Here is an 18,139-nt window from a genome sequence, read left to right as displayed (position 1 = left end):
TGACTCTGCAATAGGTGGGTCATAACTGCACTCAGGTGTGGAACACAGCTGTCTATCGGTGTCAGTATGTGACACCTCAGGTACCTCTCGCTGGGTACTACCAGCTGTCAGGTGTTCGACTATGATTTACAGTCAAATTGAGGTCGCTGCCTCCATATCCTCTATCCTGACCTCGAGTCGACGAGTCTGCCCATGCAGCTCGTCCCTCATACTCGCCTGACTGCGCTGACAAAACTCCCGCAGACCATGTTGCGGCCGAGAGTTCATAGCCGACGGACGTGTGCGCCGTGCGCTCCGCCGGCCTTTTGTGTGTTGCGTGTTCGCCGCGAGTTATTCATCATTAATTTGTCAGTGAGCAATCAATCAGATTTTTTGGGGTTTCCCTCTTCAGTATGTGATGCTTCCTTTTGTGAAACAAATGTAAAATCCCATTCTAAAATGATTAGGTTACCCATTAGGAAATCGGCATCTGTAACTACTGGATCTGGATCTGCCTCTACCGATTCTCTGGAAAAAACAACGTTTGGAATTAAAAGGCTGGATATTTTAGATAGTACCGAAGCTCCTAATTTCAATGATTTAGTAAAGAGGATTGACTTGCTTTGTGCCAAGTTTGATGATCTACGAAGTGAAAATGAAGTTCTTAAAACTTTACTAATTGATTCGCGTAATGAAACGGCGGAAATCAAACAGGAACTACTTCATATTAAAAGTTTATTACCGTGCTTGGACAAGGTGAAATCGTATAGTCAAGCTTTGCTTAAGTCCTCAAACCACAAGAACACGGAAAGTGAAAGTGTCGCAACAGCTAGTGTCGCAACAGCTGGTGTCTCGGGTAACGGTACTCCGTCCCGTGACCCACATACGAATCAGCATGAAAAGCGCTTCGCCAAGAGCAGTAATAATATCATTAACCAACAGCCCAGTGAAGATGGTTTCACTACAGTGCAATACGGACGGAAAGCCAAGAACATTGTGAATTCAGAAGAAAAACGTGACCATGATCGCAAAAAACCGCCCATGCAAGTAGGCATCAGAAATATCCCTACTCTAAAGACAGTTAGCAAATTGGTTCCAAGGAAAACAAAAGCATTATTTGTGACACGATTTGACCCTTCTGTTCAGGAACATGAGATAGTAGAGTATATTACTAATGAACTGAATCTCTCTCACGTTAAAGTCGTTAAACTGCGTACCAAATTTAACACTTACTCATCATTTCATATCTCTGTGCTTGAAGAAGACTTTGTGAGAATAAATAACATTGTTTTCTGGCCCAGTGGATGCCTGATCAGTCCTTTTTACGGGAAACTGCATCCTGAACAAATCACTAATAATGGATCTACGTCTGCTTCTGGACGGGCCAACGTCAATCCTGAGATTACATCTGCGTCGGCATCTGCTTCGACGCCTACACTTATGTCTGAGTTGAACTTATCTGCGTCTAATCCTTCCCAGGAGCCCAGAGGAGCTCCATAAATCTTTATTTGTGGCTGTTTCTCCCAAAGAGTGGGTAATCTTCTACCAAAATGTGAGAGGACTCAGGACTAAAGCAATTGAATTTTCAAATAATATTTTACATACAAACTATGATATCATTTGTCTCACCGAAACCTGGTTCACGTCAACGTCTATAAACTCGCACTATTTTAATGATTCTTATCACGTATTTAGAATCGATAGAGACCCTTCTTTAACACTAATGAATAGAGGAGGCGGTGTTTTAATTGCAGTAAATAAAAATAAATTCAAAAATGTATTTATTACTCATGAATACGACCATTTGGGAATAGAAGCCATTTGGATTAAAATTAGAACCAATCGTAAAAAATATTTAACACTTGGTAATATTTATTTACCACCTCAAATTACTCCAGAAACTTATGCTCTTTATTTTACACATCTGGAGGAAAAATTTAAAAATTTCCAAGATGACATTTTACTCTTAGGAGATTTTAATGTACCTGGAGTTGATTGGTCTCACTTTCACACTTCAAATATTACTCAAAATTCTATAAAATCTAAAGCATTTGCGTTAATCAGTTTTGTAACCACTTTGGGTTTTAATCAGTTTAACTATACTCAACCTCCTACTCGTCTACTGGATCTTTGTTTCACTAACTTAGATCTATGTACTATAAATAACGCTCTTGATTATCTTGTTAAAGAAGATGTTTATCATCCAGCACTTTCTGTAAACTTCAAATTGGAAATAGTATCTAATGTTCAAAGTGATTCTGCTTTGTTTTTAAATTATAAAAAGGGTGATTATCTTGGTCTAATCACGGCATTGAAAAATCATGATTGGTCTGTTATCTATAATAATACTATAACGTAAATACTATGGTGGATCACTTAACATCCATTATGCATGAACTCATAAATACGTATATTCCGACTTCTGCAAATTGTAAATCCAGGTTTCCTTTTTGGTACCTATTCTAAACAACTCATAAAATTATTAAAATTAAAAAAACATTATCATAAATTATATAAAAGAAATTTGAACCCTCACTACTATTCAATGTTTGCACATTTTAGGAAAGAGGTAAAAAAACTGTTAATTAGAGACAAAAAATATTGGTTAGAAAATATAAATAATAAAATTAAACATAACCCAAAAAAATTCTGGAATTATGTTAGGATTATGAGGAAAGGCTATGGTCAACAATTATCACTTAAAATTAATGACTCTGTAACTAATGATTCTTCGCTGATGGCCAACAGCTTTGCAGACTATTTTGCTAGTGTCTATTTAACTCCTACCAAAATTAATTATTCATCTACCTTCTCCTCAAATAACCACTACATACCCATGTTACTCATTTCTGAAAGTCTTGTTCTTTGGAGTATAAAATCCTTAAAGTCCTCTCTCTCAACTGGTCCTGACGATATTCCCAATTTTATAATTAAAGGTTGTGCATTTATTCTTGACCTATTCTTCAACATATTTTTAATATTAGTATCTCTAGTGGTATTTATCCCACTAAATGGAAAACTGCCAAGGTTATTCCTATCCATAAGAAGGGTAACAAGCTTGATGTTTCTAACTATAGACCAATCTCACTATTGAATGGGTTTGCTAAAATTTTCGATAAAATTATATGTAAACATCTTAATTTTAATCTAAAAACTTGTTTCACTGAGGCTCAACATGGTTTTAGAATTGGAAAAACCACCACAACGAATTTAGTGTCGTTCTTAAATCCAATTTACTCTGAAGTTATCACTCGTGGTCAAGTTGATGCTTGCTACTTTGACTTGGCCAAAGCTTTTGATACTGTAAATCATCAAATTCTTCTTTCTAAATGCTCTTCTTTTGGACTAAGTGACAAATATATAAATTGGCTAACTAGCTATTTAACAAACAGAAATTTCTTTGTTGCAATAAAGAATATAAAATCAACTCTATATACTGCACCTTCTGGTGTTCCTCAAGGTGGTTCTCTTTCTCCCCTATTATTTAATATTTTCATTAATGACATCATTCATCAACTTAATTACTCTACTGGGACTCTATTCGCTGATGATTTAAAGATCTATCGCAAAATATCTACGTATCATGATTGCTATCTTCTTCAATCCGATATCTCTGCAGTGGCAAATTGGTGCAACACAAATTTGGTACAGCTTAATAAAGATAAAACTACCATTATATCATTTACTAGAAAATACTATCCTATCTGTTATAGGTACAACCTTGACAATTCTCCCATACTAAAAACTAAACATGTTAAAGATCTTGGCGTACTTTTGGATTCTAAATTATTCTTTCATTTACATACTGATTCACTTATTTGTCACTCTAATAGAATTCTTGGTCTCATCAAGTACATCACCTTTCATTCTACTAATATTGATTCAATATTATCCTTATTCATGTCTTTAATCAGATCTAAACTTGAATATGGCTCTATTATTTGGAATAATTTAAATTTAACTGACATTGGGAAATTGGACAAAATTCAAATGAAACTCGGCCACTATATAATACAAAAAACCAATAGTTCAATCAACTTAAATAGTCTTCTAGGATCACTTAAGGATAGAAGAAATGTTCTTGATGCTCTATTTATTCATAATTGTTATTATAATTACCTTAATTGTCCTTATGTCCTAGAATCAACCGGTATTAAAATTTCTTCCTTTAATTGTCGCAAACCACCTTTTTTATGTACTTTCAATAAAAGGAATGATTTACTATATAGATTGATTTCTAATTACAACAAACTTGTTAATCATTTTGATCAAACCAACAAAAAAATTTGCCTTAAGAACATCTTATCTAACTTCTAATATTTTATTATATTTTTTGACTTCATTGTATTTTAGTTTCCGTGATATTTGTATTATATATTTTTTTTTTGTATTATGTATTTCCCATTTTTTTTTGTTGTCCAGTATGTATTATGTTTGTCCATGTGTCTTTGTAACCTCTTTGTATATATGTATGGTGTCTACCACTATGGCCTTAGCTGTTGGTAGACATGTCACAATTTTAAATAAATAAAATAAATAAAATAAATAAATGTTGCTCCAGGGTTCCATTCTCGTGAATGGATAGTAGCTGGGTTTCCAACTCTCCTACTCGCTCACTAGTCTGTCCCACCTTTTCCACTACCTGCTCAATTTCTCTTTGCTGCTGTACCAGCTTTTCCTCAATGCTGTGCTCCAGACTCTGCAAACTGGAGCAAATCAAAGTTAATTTTGCCTCCATTGGAGTTAATTTCGCCTCCATCTGTTCTGCCTGCCTGGAGAGTTGTTCTGCTTGACTGGACAGTTGTGACATTATCCTGCCCTCAGACTGCTCTGTTTTCCTTGTGAGTTGTGACATTATCCTGCTCTCAGATTGCTCCGCCTGCTTGGTGAGTAGTTCCGTGTGCTCTGCCTGCCTGGACAGTTGTTGGAACATCTGTAGTATCTGTGTTAGGTCGGAACTCGAAGTGAATGTTTCTGGTGTAGTTGTTATGTTCCTTCCCTGTGTCGTCTCCCTGTGGGAATAGGTGACACTGGCCGCCCTAACCTCCTCACAAGCAGTGTGTGAGTGTGTGTAGGTACAGTCATTTCTCTTATTTCGGGTGATCTACAGTCCTCCATGGCTATCAGTGTGTCGCTGTCTGAACTGTGGGTAGTAGGACACTCTTCACATACACTGTTGGCCCGGCTCCTAAGGTTGTAAGCCTGCTGAGCCATTGTGTGACACCTCTACTACCTATATAATTATCAATTATACAAATTATTCTGTACACTTCCAAGTTCAGCCAAATGCTTGGATGTCAATAAACCTATCAGATTAGATACAAGCAAATCAGACACCACTGTTGGGTTGCCACTCTGAATTGTAGCTTCTGGAGTGTGAACTGGCTTTGCCGGAGGCAATAATGAAAACCACGTTGGTGAACACTCCGAGTTATTACTACACAATACTGTAAATTATACCCTGAATAAATATGAATATTTATATGTACTGCTGTGTTATGAGTAAGTGTTTGCATAGATATACTCCTTATTATGCTCCCTATGTACAGTGGAGACTCTTTGGTTTTTATAGTTGTTTCTGGGCGCCACCCTTATGTACACCTTAACTTCGTTACCAAAATAGAACAACAGTAGTGGAATACATAAGAGAAAAAAAACATAACACTTCAGATCTAATATTGGTACAAGAGTGAAAACATGTAGATATAGGGTTGTTGAAAAACATATACACTGTGAAATAATAATAAAATAAAATAGGTTTAAACAAATAATCTTTAATAAAGTAAATATATAGGTAATTATTGGTTTGGCCAGTGGTATACCCTTATGTCTCTCAAACAAACAGGAAGTAGGTTGCACACATGACAAATATAACAAAAGTTCATTAATTTAATTTATTATGTCCGTTGCTCTCACTCTTAGATCGAAGATAGTGTATCAAAATATAGTTTATTATCGTTGACAGTTTATTTAAAATAGTGTACCTCGGCTGAATTCAGTGTGTAGGGAAAGTAGAACATCATGAGAACTCCGTCTCATTTCACCTCTGGGTTAGTACTAGGAATGTGTAAAAACAGAATAGTAATTGGCTTAAAAATGCTTGTCTCTGCAGGGCTTTACTTAGTTCGACTCAAAAAAAAATCTATGTTTATGTACGTGTTTGGCAGGATCAAATTACATTTTAGGCAGAAAAACGGTCTTTTCAATGTAGCATAATGAGTCAGTTTTACTCACGTTAATATCACACCTAAATAAACATCATGTAGGATGTGCCCTATATAAATCACATATAATTATGTTTAGACTGCAATTAAAAACATCCTTTCAACTGGATGACCTATTTAGCTAATTGAATTATTCGATTTTCAAGGGGATTGCAACCCAGGCTGTCTAGCCAACGCCGTAGTCATTCCAAACTTTTTCTTAACTTTCTTAAAGATGCTTAACTTAAGCAACTCTGCCTCTCATTGGCCGAGACACAAAGATTGTTGACTTAAATAACACATCAAAACAAAATACAGACATTCAACAATACATCTTAAAATACTAAAATGTCACAAATATAAAACGTTAATTTTCAACAATGAAAATTCTCTTATACAAATTACGTGCAAAAAGTTCAATTTGCCGTTTAAGTCATTAGTTCCCTAGAGGTGTCTTGTCAATTGATGCTTCAATGTCACTCAGGCTACGCCATAGAGTGTAGCACTCGTAGATACTTCCAATAACCAACAATAGAGCTTAAACATGAAAACGTAAACAAATAATAGTAAATATATTAAAAATGTTATTTAAAATAAAAACAATACACTTTCTGTGCACGGGATAGTCATGTAACAGCACACTATTTATTAAAATATAAGGGTTACATTACGAAACAATACCATGTTTTCTTGAAATGTGAAGCTGTGGCAATCAGACTAGGCTATAGGGCCAGAAGTCTTGCTGGCGACCAGCGCAAGGGTGAAGGGTATAAGGGTGCAGGACAATGGAAGGGGGAGGGAGTGTGTATCGTGACCAACAGCCCTCTCGCATTCAAAAGATATTTACCATTACACAATAGTGGGACAGCTCCAGGAAAGGAGAGCCTGGGTCCAGGAGTGTGTCTAGTCTGTCTCTGGCCAGCACCTAGCCCTCCACATGACTCTCCAATCAGAGACTCACCCTGCTATGCGGCCAACACCAGTCACCAGGCCGCCTCCTGGCACCTCCTCCTGGTACAGGCCGAGGCCAGCCAGCTGGGACAGCTCCAGGAAAGGAGAGCCTGGGTCCAGGAGTGTGTCTAGTCTGTCTCTGGCCAGCACCTAGCCCTCCACATGACTCTCCAATCAGAGACTCACCCTGCTATGCGGCCAACACCAGTCACCAGGCCGCCTCCTGGCACCTCCTCCTGGTACAGGCCGAGGCCAGCCAGCTGGGACAGCTCCAGGAAAGGAGAGCCCGGGTCCAGGAGCTGGTCCAGCCGGTCTCTGGCCAGCATCTTGCCCTTTGACACATGCCGGGCTGTTGCTCTCTCTCCTCCGCCGTTCAGACTCTGCTGTATGTAGTCCTTCAGTTCATCCACCAGCTGCTTCATGTTCTTGTAGTTGTCCTGTTGGCAAGCAGAGGAGTAGCACATTACTGGACTGTGAACAAGTAACCTGCTTGTTGGATCCGACTGTCTGGTTAGTCTCTTCTACGGCACACCGTGTGGAGCTTGTTTCAACCGAGCTAAACAATATCTTACATCCGTCGAGAATAGCACTCTCACCCATTGTCTGATGAGCCGTTATCATCACCGAGAGGCCTTAAGAATTCTGCGGGCAGCCGCGTGAAGTCACGTGAGCGTGCGACGCCATTCTCGACGCATCGGGTCGTCCCGGGATGATGCGACTCGTCAAAGCTGCTCTCGTCTGTTCGAGAAGGGCGCCACACACTACTTGAGCAGTGACGCTGGCCTCTGCGGCTGTTCCGAGCGGATTTCGAGCGAAGGGAAGTACATGGGCGAAGAGCGTGAGGGACCACCCCCCTTGAGAGTGGCGCGACGTGGAGTTCAACTGGATCACGAGAGTACAGCAACTAAGTGGAGCGAGACTGTGTGGACAGGCGCGAGGTGTTGAGCCTAGCTCCAGTGAGGGGTGCGAACTGCGGAACTTGACAGACATTCAGTGACTTGAGAACAAACATTTTTAAGTGCCAGTGATTAGAGATAAAACTTTTTTAAGTACAATTATTTATTATTAATGTAAATATTAGTAATCAATAAAACTGTAATAAAAATAATTGGGCTATCCCTTACGAACCCAGTTCTGCCCACATTATAAATTGTAACAATATAAACTGATAGCCATTGAAGATTGTAAAAAAAACTATCAGTTTTACCAACTTTAGTCAGAAAATAGCAAATAACTTATCAAAAATAAGTAAATAAAATCAGCTACATGTTAACACTCAAACATAAACAGTCATAGATAAAACAATAACAGACAACTTGTTGATGTGTCTGAAGACTCCCACACAATGAACATTCTGTGACTGACTAATATCTTCTAAGAGATCCCCTACAGTAAACATTTAGATGATGCAATATTTTACATCATCTACATTTAAGCAAGAAGATGCAATATTATGCACAATGAGTGACCAAACATTAATTGAACCATACCTTTTCTTCAAACATTTTCTTCTCCTTTCATTTGTATTTTTCAAATATCTGTCACACACACACACACACACACACACACATATATATATATATATATATATATATATATATATATATATATATATATATATATATATATATAATGTGTATTTCCAACAAGGCTAAATCATTATTTCAAACATTTTTGCAATAAAAATTTGACTATATATTTGCTTTTCAATGTATAAATTATTTTGTAATCTTAAAACTGATTTATAATAATAATCTTAACCATTTCTTTCACAAAGAACTTGCTATTATAAAGAAGGAAGGTAAATATCCACAAACTTTGTTTCACAATTTTGTAGCACATTTTATGCTATTTCTAATGGTACGAACTCTGAGATTGTAAAGATTAAGAGTAAAATGTTATAATAGAATTACTGAACTGATGGTTACAATTTTTGGTAATTAATTTTTTCCACGTCTAACATAAATTGCACGTACTTCTGTGCATTTAAGTACATTTTATGAGTGATATTTGAAATCTACATAAAATTCTGAATAAGTATGGTGAATTTCATGTTTCTACATTGATAACTATTATTACAAATGTAAGTTGAAGCAATATGAGTCAATCATATTTGGTTGCAGATTAAAAAAATTCCACCAAACAGAGGGAATTTCTGAAGGGCTTTAAATTCCAAACTAGAGCCAAAATTCCAAAAATGAAAAATATGGGTTCTTATATTTGTCTGAAGATACCACGTACCAAATTTTATCCAAATCTGAGATGGTACGGTGGACAACCCTGGATAAAGAGATGCTAGGGGTGAAAGGTGCAGGGGTCTGAGGGGGGAGTAAGTGAAAGGGGAGGACTCCTTACCAACAGGGGAAAGCCTCAATGCGAGCACAACAATCAATTCAATAGGTATATCAGGTCACTTCTCACGCATACATAAAAGCAATAGCAACAGTTTAATGGAGCCCAGAGCTGCTGCATGCATGGAGGGATGACGGTCAGGTCTGCCCGATTGCCCCGTACAACTCTGCGCAGCAGCCATCAATATTACATGCATTATATATTCAAAGGGTAACTTCAGGAATGTATTTGCTTCAAATGTTTACACACGTTTGATATTTGCAGTTTACAGCTCAATTTTACTAACATCTTTATTTTAGCATTTTTTGGCCTCTATTGCGAGTAGTTAACATTGAATGAACATTGCCCTTAAACTGCACAGATCAAATGTGACTATTTTTTTTTAATTGCTGCATGTTCCCATACATTAGTAGGCATTAGTAGGCTACATTTTCAGAATTTTCCAACTTCTTAAGCATGAAACTTGTGGGAAATTTAATGCTCTTTAAAATGTTAATAATGAATTTTTGCCTAAAATGCACTACTGGAAGCAAGCTATTAAGGAAAAACTTAGAAAAAGAAAGTGCCTTTTCTTGGGGTTTTTTTCAAGATGGCACAAAATGCACAAGTGGTAGGATTTTTCACGAGGGAGTCCATACAGACAACATACCACCATCTGCAGCCCAACCCCATGTTGTGAACTGTCCCCTACATTGTGGTGGTGGAGGGGGAAGCAGCAGCGCAGTGCCGGGTGAAGGCACTCACACAGCTCGACACAGCTGGAAGATCCTCCAGGACAGAAGGCAGATGGGGTCAAGTTCAAAATACGATACCGTCTTACAATTGGTCAGAAATAAAGTAGGGGAAATATATGTCATCATGGAAGATGACCAATGATAACAAACTGTATTGCAGAACGAAGGAATATAGTGTGTGTAGTATTGGCAGGGAAATCCAAAGAAGCACCAATATTTGGCAGTGCCGTGAAAAAAAAAAAGTTAGTGTCAGTTTGGAAGGATAGTAGAATGAGGAGTGGATTAATAAGTAGAATAATGATGTTGATGAAGTGAAAAAATAAAGTACACAATAAGTAATAAGTAGGTATTAAAAAGATTTATTTGTATGTGTGGAAATAATTCACGAGAGAAGACGAAGGTCGTGTTTATTTATATTATTAATATACCTAACTGTGCAGTGTAGAAAAAGAATGTGTGATTGTAGTAAACAGGAAAGCGATGTTGTGTTTCACGTTTTATAGAAAATAAAATGGAGAATGCCAATTTTTTTGGTATAAATTTAATGTAAATTTAATATCTACATGAGAAATATTGACCGTGAACGATTATTGCCACAATGCCAAGACAGGTAAGTGATCTTTAAGGGTGTTAAATGTTTGGTATTTGGAGATGTGTATTATGTGCATTTGTTGAGATGTGGTGGGCGAGAGGTCTTGTTTGCAATGTTCGGTGAAATAATTTATTCTTTTAGCTGAATTATAAAACGTAGTTCAGGTAATATAAAATAGGCTCTTTTTCTATATGTTAGTTTTGCAATTGTTGAAATCATAAAAACAAAGCAAAAGTTAGGTCAGCTAATTATCTATATATTTGTTTACAATGTGATGGGGTAGAGATATTGATGAAATCTGCAACAAGGTTGTGCTGAAGTAATTACGACCTTTAAGTTCTTACGACATAAGTGTGAGAATGGGTGTTTTGGATAGGGAAGATTCTCATGCTTGTTTTGCAAATGATATTGTTGATGAGAAAAGTAAATTAGTGTACAAAATATATATGGTAAAGTGTTATATAATTAAATTATAAAAAGTGATATTGCAAAATATAATAAACCGGACAGGATTATAGTGTAAAATACGATATCGTACTAAATGTATCTCTATACTTGAATAGGTAGGATTGAAGTATACACCACGATACAGTGTAATTATTAATTCGGTATTGTGTCCTATACTAGAATGGTATAAGGTAAGTGTACCGGAAGACATCATTGCACCAGTAGTCGTCACTTATAAAATAAAAATTCATAACAAGTGCAAGAATGTAAAATCTCGTGTGTCGAACATATTAAAGTTCAGAGCAAGAATCGTTTATTTTTTTTAACATAAAGATTTCTGAACGCACACGATTGCAGATAGGGGATTCCAGTATCTAAGAAGTCGTGTCACAGGTGACGACTACTGGTACAGAACAATGACGAATACTAGAACATTAAATTTGACACATATTATTGTTATAAAGCATTCAATTACCATAATTATGACTGCTTCAAAACTTACCCTCGTCAGTTAATTTTGCCTCCCCGATGTTATATAATATAATTTAAATATGGTATTTAAGCCTAAGCATTTTTTTTTGGTTTATATGAAATCTATAAATTAACACTAAAAAATCAGTGTTGCAGTGCCATGCTACGAGGAGGCATATTGAAATATGAGCCCTGCCAGATGGAAGAGGCTTTGCAGGCTGTGAAGGACGGGATGTCCATAAAACAAGCTTCGGAAAGACACTGTGTTCCAAGGAACACTCTTTCTGACAAAGTAAAAGGGAAGACACCTATTGGACGAAAAATGGGACCCGAGTCTTGGCTCAAGAAGGAGGAAGAGAGCGTGCTAGTTGATTGGGCCCTTTCTCTCTGTAAAGCAGGATTCCCAATCACCATGGAGGATTTGCAGAATAGTGTGCAGCAGCTCACAAAACAGTTGAAGAGGCCTTTTCCTTTTAAAGATGGGCGACCAGGTAGGATATGGTGCGCGTCTTTTCTTAAAAGGAACCCAGCCTTAACACTGAGAACTGCCCAGAACTTGACTTCTAGTCGGGCTGCTGTCTCGCAGAAACAGATTTCAGCATGGTTTGAGGAAGTGTTTAAATATTTTAAATATTTGGAGGAAAACAAACTGAAAGATGTTCTCTCTGATCCAAGAAGAGTTTTTAATGGAGACGAGTCAACATTTTTCCTCAACCCTAAGGAGAACAAAGTATGTAGGTACTGGCCAAAAAAAGGAGACAGAAACATTTTTCAACAAGTGTATTCTGATGAAAAGGAATGTGTTACAGTATTATTGACTGGGAATGCAGCTGGTGAACTTTGCCCACCACTGCTGTGCTTAAAATATGAAAGACTGCCACAAGATATTGTGGCAGAAATGCCTTCTGAGTGGGGAGTGGTTGGATGACCGGTGAAGTTTTTTACGAATTTTTGACGAACATATTTTACCCATGGTTGGTGAAGAAGGAGATAACTTTACCAGCAATACTGTTCATCGATGGCCATTCATCACACCTCACACTGAACAGCTGCACATTTTGCAAAGAACATGGAATAGTTTTAGTGGCATTATTACCTAATTCCACCCACATACTGCAACCAATGGATGTAGGAGTTTTCAAGCCACTTAAAAGTGGATGGAAAAAGGCAGTTCATGAGTGGCGACTGCAGCGTGTGGCGAACAAGGAAGACCCCACACTAAAGAAGAAAGACTTTGCCAAACTGCTGGAAATTGTGATTGAGAAAGCTGCAACTCCAGAAATTTTACAGCACTCATTTAAGAAGAGTGGAATTTTCCCATGGAATCCTTCAGAAGTGGATGAGGACAAGTTCATTTCTAGACCCTCCAGTATCCCATGCACACCAACAGTTCTCTTATCTACACCCAAGACTCCAGAGAGTAATGATTGTAGTTCTGAGATTGTTGAGCATTTGGAAAAATTTCTTGGGAAAGAGAAATCGAAGCTTTTCAAGGAATCTGTAAATGTATGGCAGGAAGATGTAAAGGACATGACAATGTTTGAATATTGGAGACATGTGAAATCTTGTGATAAGGTTGAAATCAGCTCTACTGCCCAATATGAGGAACCACACACCCTACAAATTCAAGAAATAATACCTGAAAGATCATCTACTCCTCCAACTGTTGATGAAGTGGGCACAGTCATTGAGGGCAATGTTTCATCATTTGATCCTGATCCCATTCCATCAACATCGAAATGTCTTTCTGCTGTGCCCACAGAAAAGTCTATTCCCTCTCCTTTCAAGCGAGCATTGTTTTGGCCTTCTCAGAAGCCCAAGTTAAAGAAACGTGCACCGAAAGAGAAAATTCCCTCTGTTGCTAGTTCTAGTGCCTGGCAGGATTATTTTTCCAAGAAAGAGAAGACCAAAATGGACTTGCAGAAGCAAAAAGAAGAACGAGCAGCAGAAAGATTGAGGAAGAGGCTGAAGAAAGAAAAACAGAAAGCCAAAAAGAGGAAGGTGGATGAAAATTCTTCAGTTTCATGAACATCATCGGAGGAAGAATTTGTTACTGTGGAATCTTCAGATGAATGGGTTGAGCAGTATGAAGAAGATAGTGTGGAGTTGGAAGAGGTGACTGATGAAAATTTGCGACCTGGATCGTTTGTACTTGTGACATTTATGGATGGAAAAAGGGGCGCTACGAAATACAGATTTGTCTGCATTGTCCAAGACACTGAAGGGGAAGAAGTTAAAGTAATGGGCATGCGAGCTCAGGATGATGGTAAAAAGGTGTTTGTGGCGAAAGAAAACTATGTTTTTTATGTAAATAGTTCACAAATAAATGGCATTCTACCACCTACATTTATGAGCCAGCAAGGTGCCAGGGTCAACTACAATTTTAATGGACATGTTAATATTAATGAAAATTAAAGTTCAGAAAACTTATAGTTACTTATTGTAGAAGAGTAACTATGTTGAATTAATTTCCATGCATAATTGTATTTTTTTAAGCAGAATAAATAATTGTTTAAATGTTATTTACTACCCATTCCGAATTTTTTAATAAATATAAGCATAAATTATCAGTTATATCATGAATGTTTATTTATCGTAAACAAGTTTGGTGTGTTTAATGTTTTTTTCACCATTTTTCTAGTGTTTCACATGTGTTATGTATTAGTTTTATTAATATTGGCATGTTTATATTTGACAATGACCTATGCAAGAGTTGCCATAATGTATCCTTGTTGCAGCTTTATTTATTGTGACTGTATCAATATATAGGTAAGTTGATTGTTTTATAATTTTAATTAATTGTTTACATATTTTATATTATTATAATATAAAAAAATTTGTAATATTAACTTCAAAAGTTTGAATAATACTTTGAAATAAAATTTAGAACTAAAATGGTTTGTAATTATAATTCCATTATTGCTATCCATAAGTGCTGATACCACGAATGACGACTACTGGCACAAAGATATGACGAGCACTGGGAAAGACGAAAATTGGCATGCCGACTACTGGCACAAAATAACTTTTTTTTTTTATTAGAGATCTTCTATAATAATTGGTTTTTATCTAAAAGTGTTTAATATTATTGTTTAAGAAAGTTTGAGGTTAAAGTCAAACACATAACTAGCTGTATTACACCAACAAGGTTAGGTAGGCAAATTTTGTTTGTAAAATTTTTCTTAGCATGATGACTACCGGTGCACTTACCTTAGAATACAATAGCATGAAGAGTGTGTGTTGGCAAGGAGTTTGGCTCGATTCAGGAGTTGAATCAGAGAAAGGTAAGATGTATGCGTGCCACCAGGCTTGTGCCCAGTTGCAGTAGTATTCAAAAATTAAAAATTAAATAAAAAACTCACAAAGGCTCCGTAACTAATGTTAACCGATTCAATCGCTATAGGTTAGGTTAGATAAGTGAGGAAAACTAGATTCATTCATTTCGAGAGCTTGGTAATTCTGCAGGAGTTCCAGTTTTCCATAAAAATTATCTTAAAAATTCCAAATTTTTTAAAAATTTCTGACAGGTTTTATAATCATTATCTAAGATGGCACTGTGAAACATCAAATAATTTACCAGTAATTTACCATTTCAAACAGTGGTTATGTTTGGTTAGATACATTAAAAATAGTGTAAAATCATGAGAATGGATGGTTAGACAATGTTAGCTGTCCATAGTGGACAGTTGGTTTGGTGAGGTTAGCAATGTTTAAAATACTCTAAAATTTTGCAAACTTTTAGTTAGGTTTGGTTAACTATGTTAGATATAATATTGGCATATTGATTAATCCAAACCAAAAGTTTAAATGATTTTACAGCATTTTTAATGTGGCTAGCCTAACCTATTATATTTTTTTCCAGAAAAGTAGTGCCCCTTCAGAACTACCGAGAGCTTACTGCATGTTCCATGTGTTTGACGAAAGTAGCATACTTTGTGAATACTGTCTTTAAAGATACTAAAAATATTTTTAAAAATTTGGTAAATATGTAGGTAGTGTAGCAGTATTTGCGAAAAAAATTTAAAAATCCGAAAATACTTTTATTATATGCTCTTTCACTTCCTCTTTTCATTAAACCCGGCGGAGATAAGAAATTCCAAATACTTTAGGAGATATCGCCGTTTTTATTTTGCAATACAAGACCTGTGCTGTCATTCGACCGTCATATTTTTTTTATTTTGCTGTGTGTTCGTGAACACCTAATTAATTAAAATGGTCGATTAGGTCAGGTCAGTTACATTATAAGTAAATACTTTCAAACTAAGCGGCCATTAAAATTAATATGAACTAATTTTAATGGTTGTTTAGTTTTAAAGTATTTATAATGTAACTGACCTGACCTAACAAACCGGGACAAAGGATGAACAGTAGGAACTCACGTATTTTTTTTTTACTTATTACTTGCGCAACAATATCCAAATAATAAATAAAACATTAAAATTTGAAACGTTAAAAACTCACCTAAGTTAGAGGCAGGTAAACAATGGTGAACGCCGGAAGAAAAAAAAAATTTCATACTCCTAAACAAGAAACAATGTTAAACGCCGCATGAATGCACAGGTATTGTGATGAAAATTAAAAAAAATTTGATATCTCCTAAAGTATTTGGAATTTCTTATCTCCACCGGGTTTAATGAAAAGTGGAAGTTAAAGAGCATAGAATAAAAGTATTTTCGGAATTTTAATTTTTTTTAACAAACATCGCCCAACTATGAAAATTAAAAAAATTCGATATCTTCTAAAGTATTTGGAATTTCTTATCTCCGCCAGGTTTAATGAAAAGAGGAAGTGAAAGAGCATATAATAAAAGTATTTTCGGATTTTTAACATTTTTTCTCGCAAATAACGCAACTCAACATATTTACTAAAAAGGTAATATACTTTTAAAATTGACATAGAAATAAGTAAAAAAAAAATGGATATTACAGTTTTATAGAAGATAATTGACAGTCACCACAAGTTTTGAATTTTGTTGAGAAAATGTTCAAATGGTTTACTTCGCCGGGCTGCGTTTCAATGGCAAGTGTTTTGTTGTGTCACTCTACAAGTACAACTCACCTGGTACACATCCGACTGCTTGTCAGGGCATGACCCGATAACTGTAGCATTAACTGTGGGTAAGAATGACTTTGATAAATGCTTATGATATACCAAACCACATTTCGACACTTTCAATATTTTGTGACTTACAAACATTTTATAATTTCGTTGCCTACGGCAGCTATAATTCACATTCGAAAATGTAAACAATATTAAAATAAACAGTCAGGTGTTCGAGTAGAAGCCTCTTCGTGAACTTTAAATTATTTTTACGTTCTGTGTACTCGAAGCTTATTGTGTATCGATTTTTTTTTAACAAAGATTGATATTTAATATTTTAAAAATAAAATAAATGGGCAAGTCTTTCCTGAGTCTTTCAGCACTCGCCAAAGGTGTGTAAACCTTTAATCTCAGTAAAGAGCAAATTCATGTGTTCTCATGTTGCAAATAAAATCATAATACGAAATATTTTAGGGAAACCTAAAAAATATTTTTCACCTTTTTAAAATCTTACCAAAATTCTGTTTAACAAGGTGGCACTATTGATTTCTCAGGGCTAGCAGAACAATAGAAGTACCAAACGCATCGCTTGTAAAGGCCTCAATTTTGAACCTGTGACATTTCCCCCTAGATTGAAATTTATCATCGCTTGCATTTTTGGGGTTATACTTCTTTAAGTGAATTTTTTATACCTATGCATAAAAATGCAATGAAATAAAAATGCATTACACAACATAAATTCAACAGGTTGAAAGTCCAATGTGCATGCATGCAGAAACTGCTTCATACAGCCTCGAGCCGAAATAGTCAACCCACACAGCACATGATATCCTATGGATATCCTGTATTTGTCCTGAATGTCCCATATATGTCCTGGATGTCCAGAGGATATCCATGGAATATTCTTTCAGTAATACATTAATTTTTGGCGATAATTAAATATAAAATGCTTCGTTAGACAAAGTTTACATACAAAAATTAAGTACGCTCATTATATTTAGTTATTTTACGTAGTATAATAGCATTTTAATGTCCCACGAATATCCCGAATGCACATCCTGAGGATATCCTGGTTTCACATCCTGAGGATATCCTGTTTGCATGTCCTGAGGATATCCTGTGGACATCTGGAAAGTTGACATTTTGAATTGATTTTTCTCTGCAACTGTTGGAGAGTCCGCTATCATAAAATATAGGTATCAAAAAAATTGATAAATTTCAGGAATACATCACAAAAGTATGTATGTCCTGAGAATATTCTGACAGAATATCCTGTAATTATTTATATAAGATATCTGAATCATTTCAATTTAAGTGTGAAAAAAAGTTTCTGTAGAAATAAAGCAGGTTACCTATTATATTTTCGTTTA

General features: G+C 36.0%; 1 protein-coding gene across 2 annotated transcripts in view; it reads right to left on the bottom strand.

Moving 5' to 3' along the window:
- Nucleotides 1-17,012, bottom strand: part of LOC134533308 (methylcrotonoyl-CoA carboxylase beta chain, mitochondrial) — a 165,793-nt gene extending 148,781 nt beyond the window's left edge. Inside the window, exons 1-2 of one of the 2 annotated variants that reach the window (XM_063370795.1) lie at nt 16,788-17,012; nt 7,320-7,570 (exon numbers count right to left, since the gene is read on the bottom strand). In XM_063370795.1, coding sequence (XP_063226865.1) covers nt 7,320-7,570; nt 16,788-16,925 — 389 coding nt within the window. In that variant the 5' untranslated portion in view covers nt 16,926-17,012. Of the gene's footprint in view, nt 1-7,143; nt 7,571-16,787 lie in introns of those variants that run through there. The other variant, XM_063370796.1, reaches the window with a different exon arrangement.
- Nucleotides 17,013-18,139: the final 1,127 nt, after the last annotated feature.

The sequence above is a fragment of the Bacillus rossius genome, chromosome 6 (assembly GCF_032445375.1).
Source record: "Bacillus rossius redtenbacheri isolate Brsri chromosome 6, Brsri_v3, whole genome shotgun sequence".
In the NCBI taxonomy this organism is placed as follows: Eukaryota; Metazoa; Arthropoda; class Insecta; order Phasmatodea; family Bacillidae; genus Bacillus; species Bacillus rossius.
The sequence above is the reverse complement of the archived record's forward strand: the minus strand, read 5'-3'. Positions and strand labels throughout refer to the sequence as shown.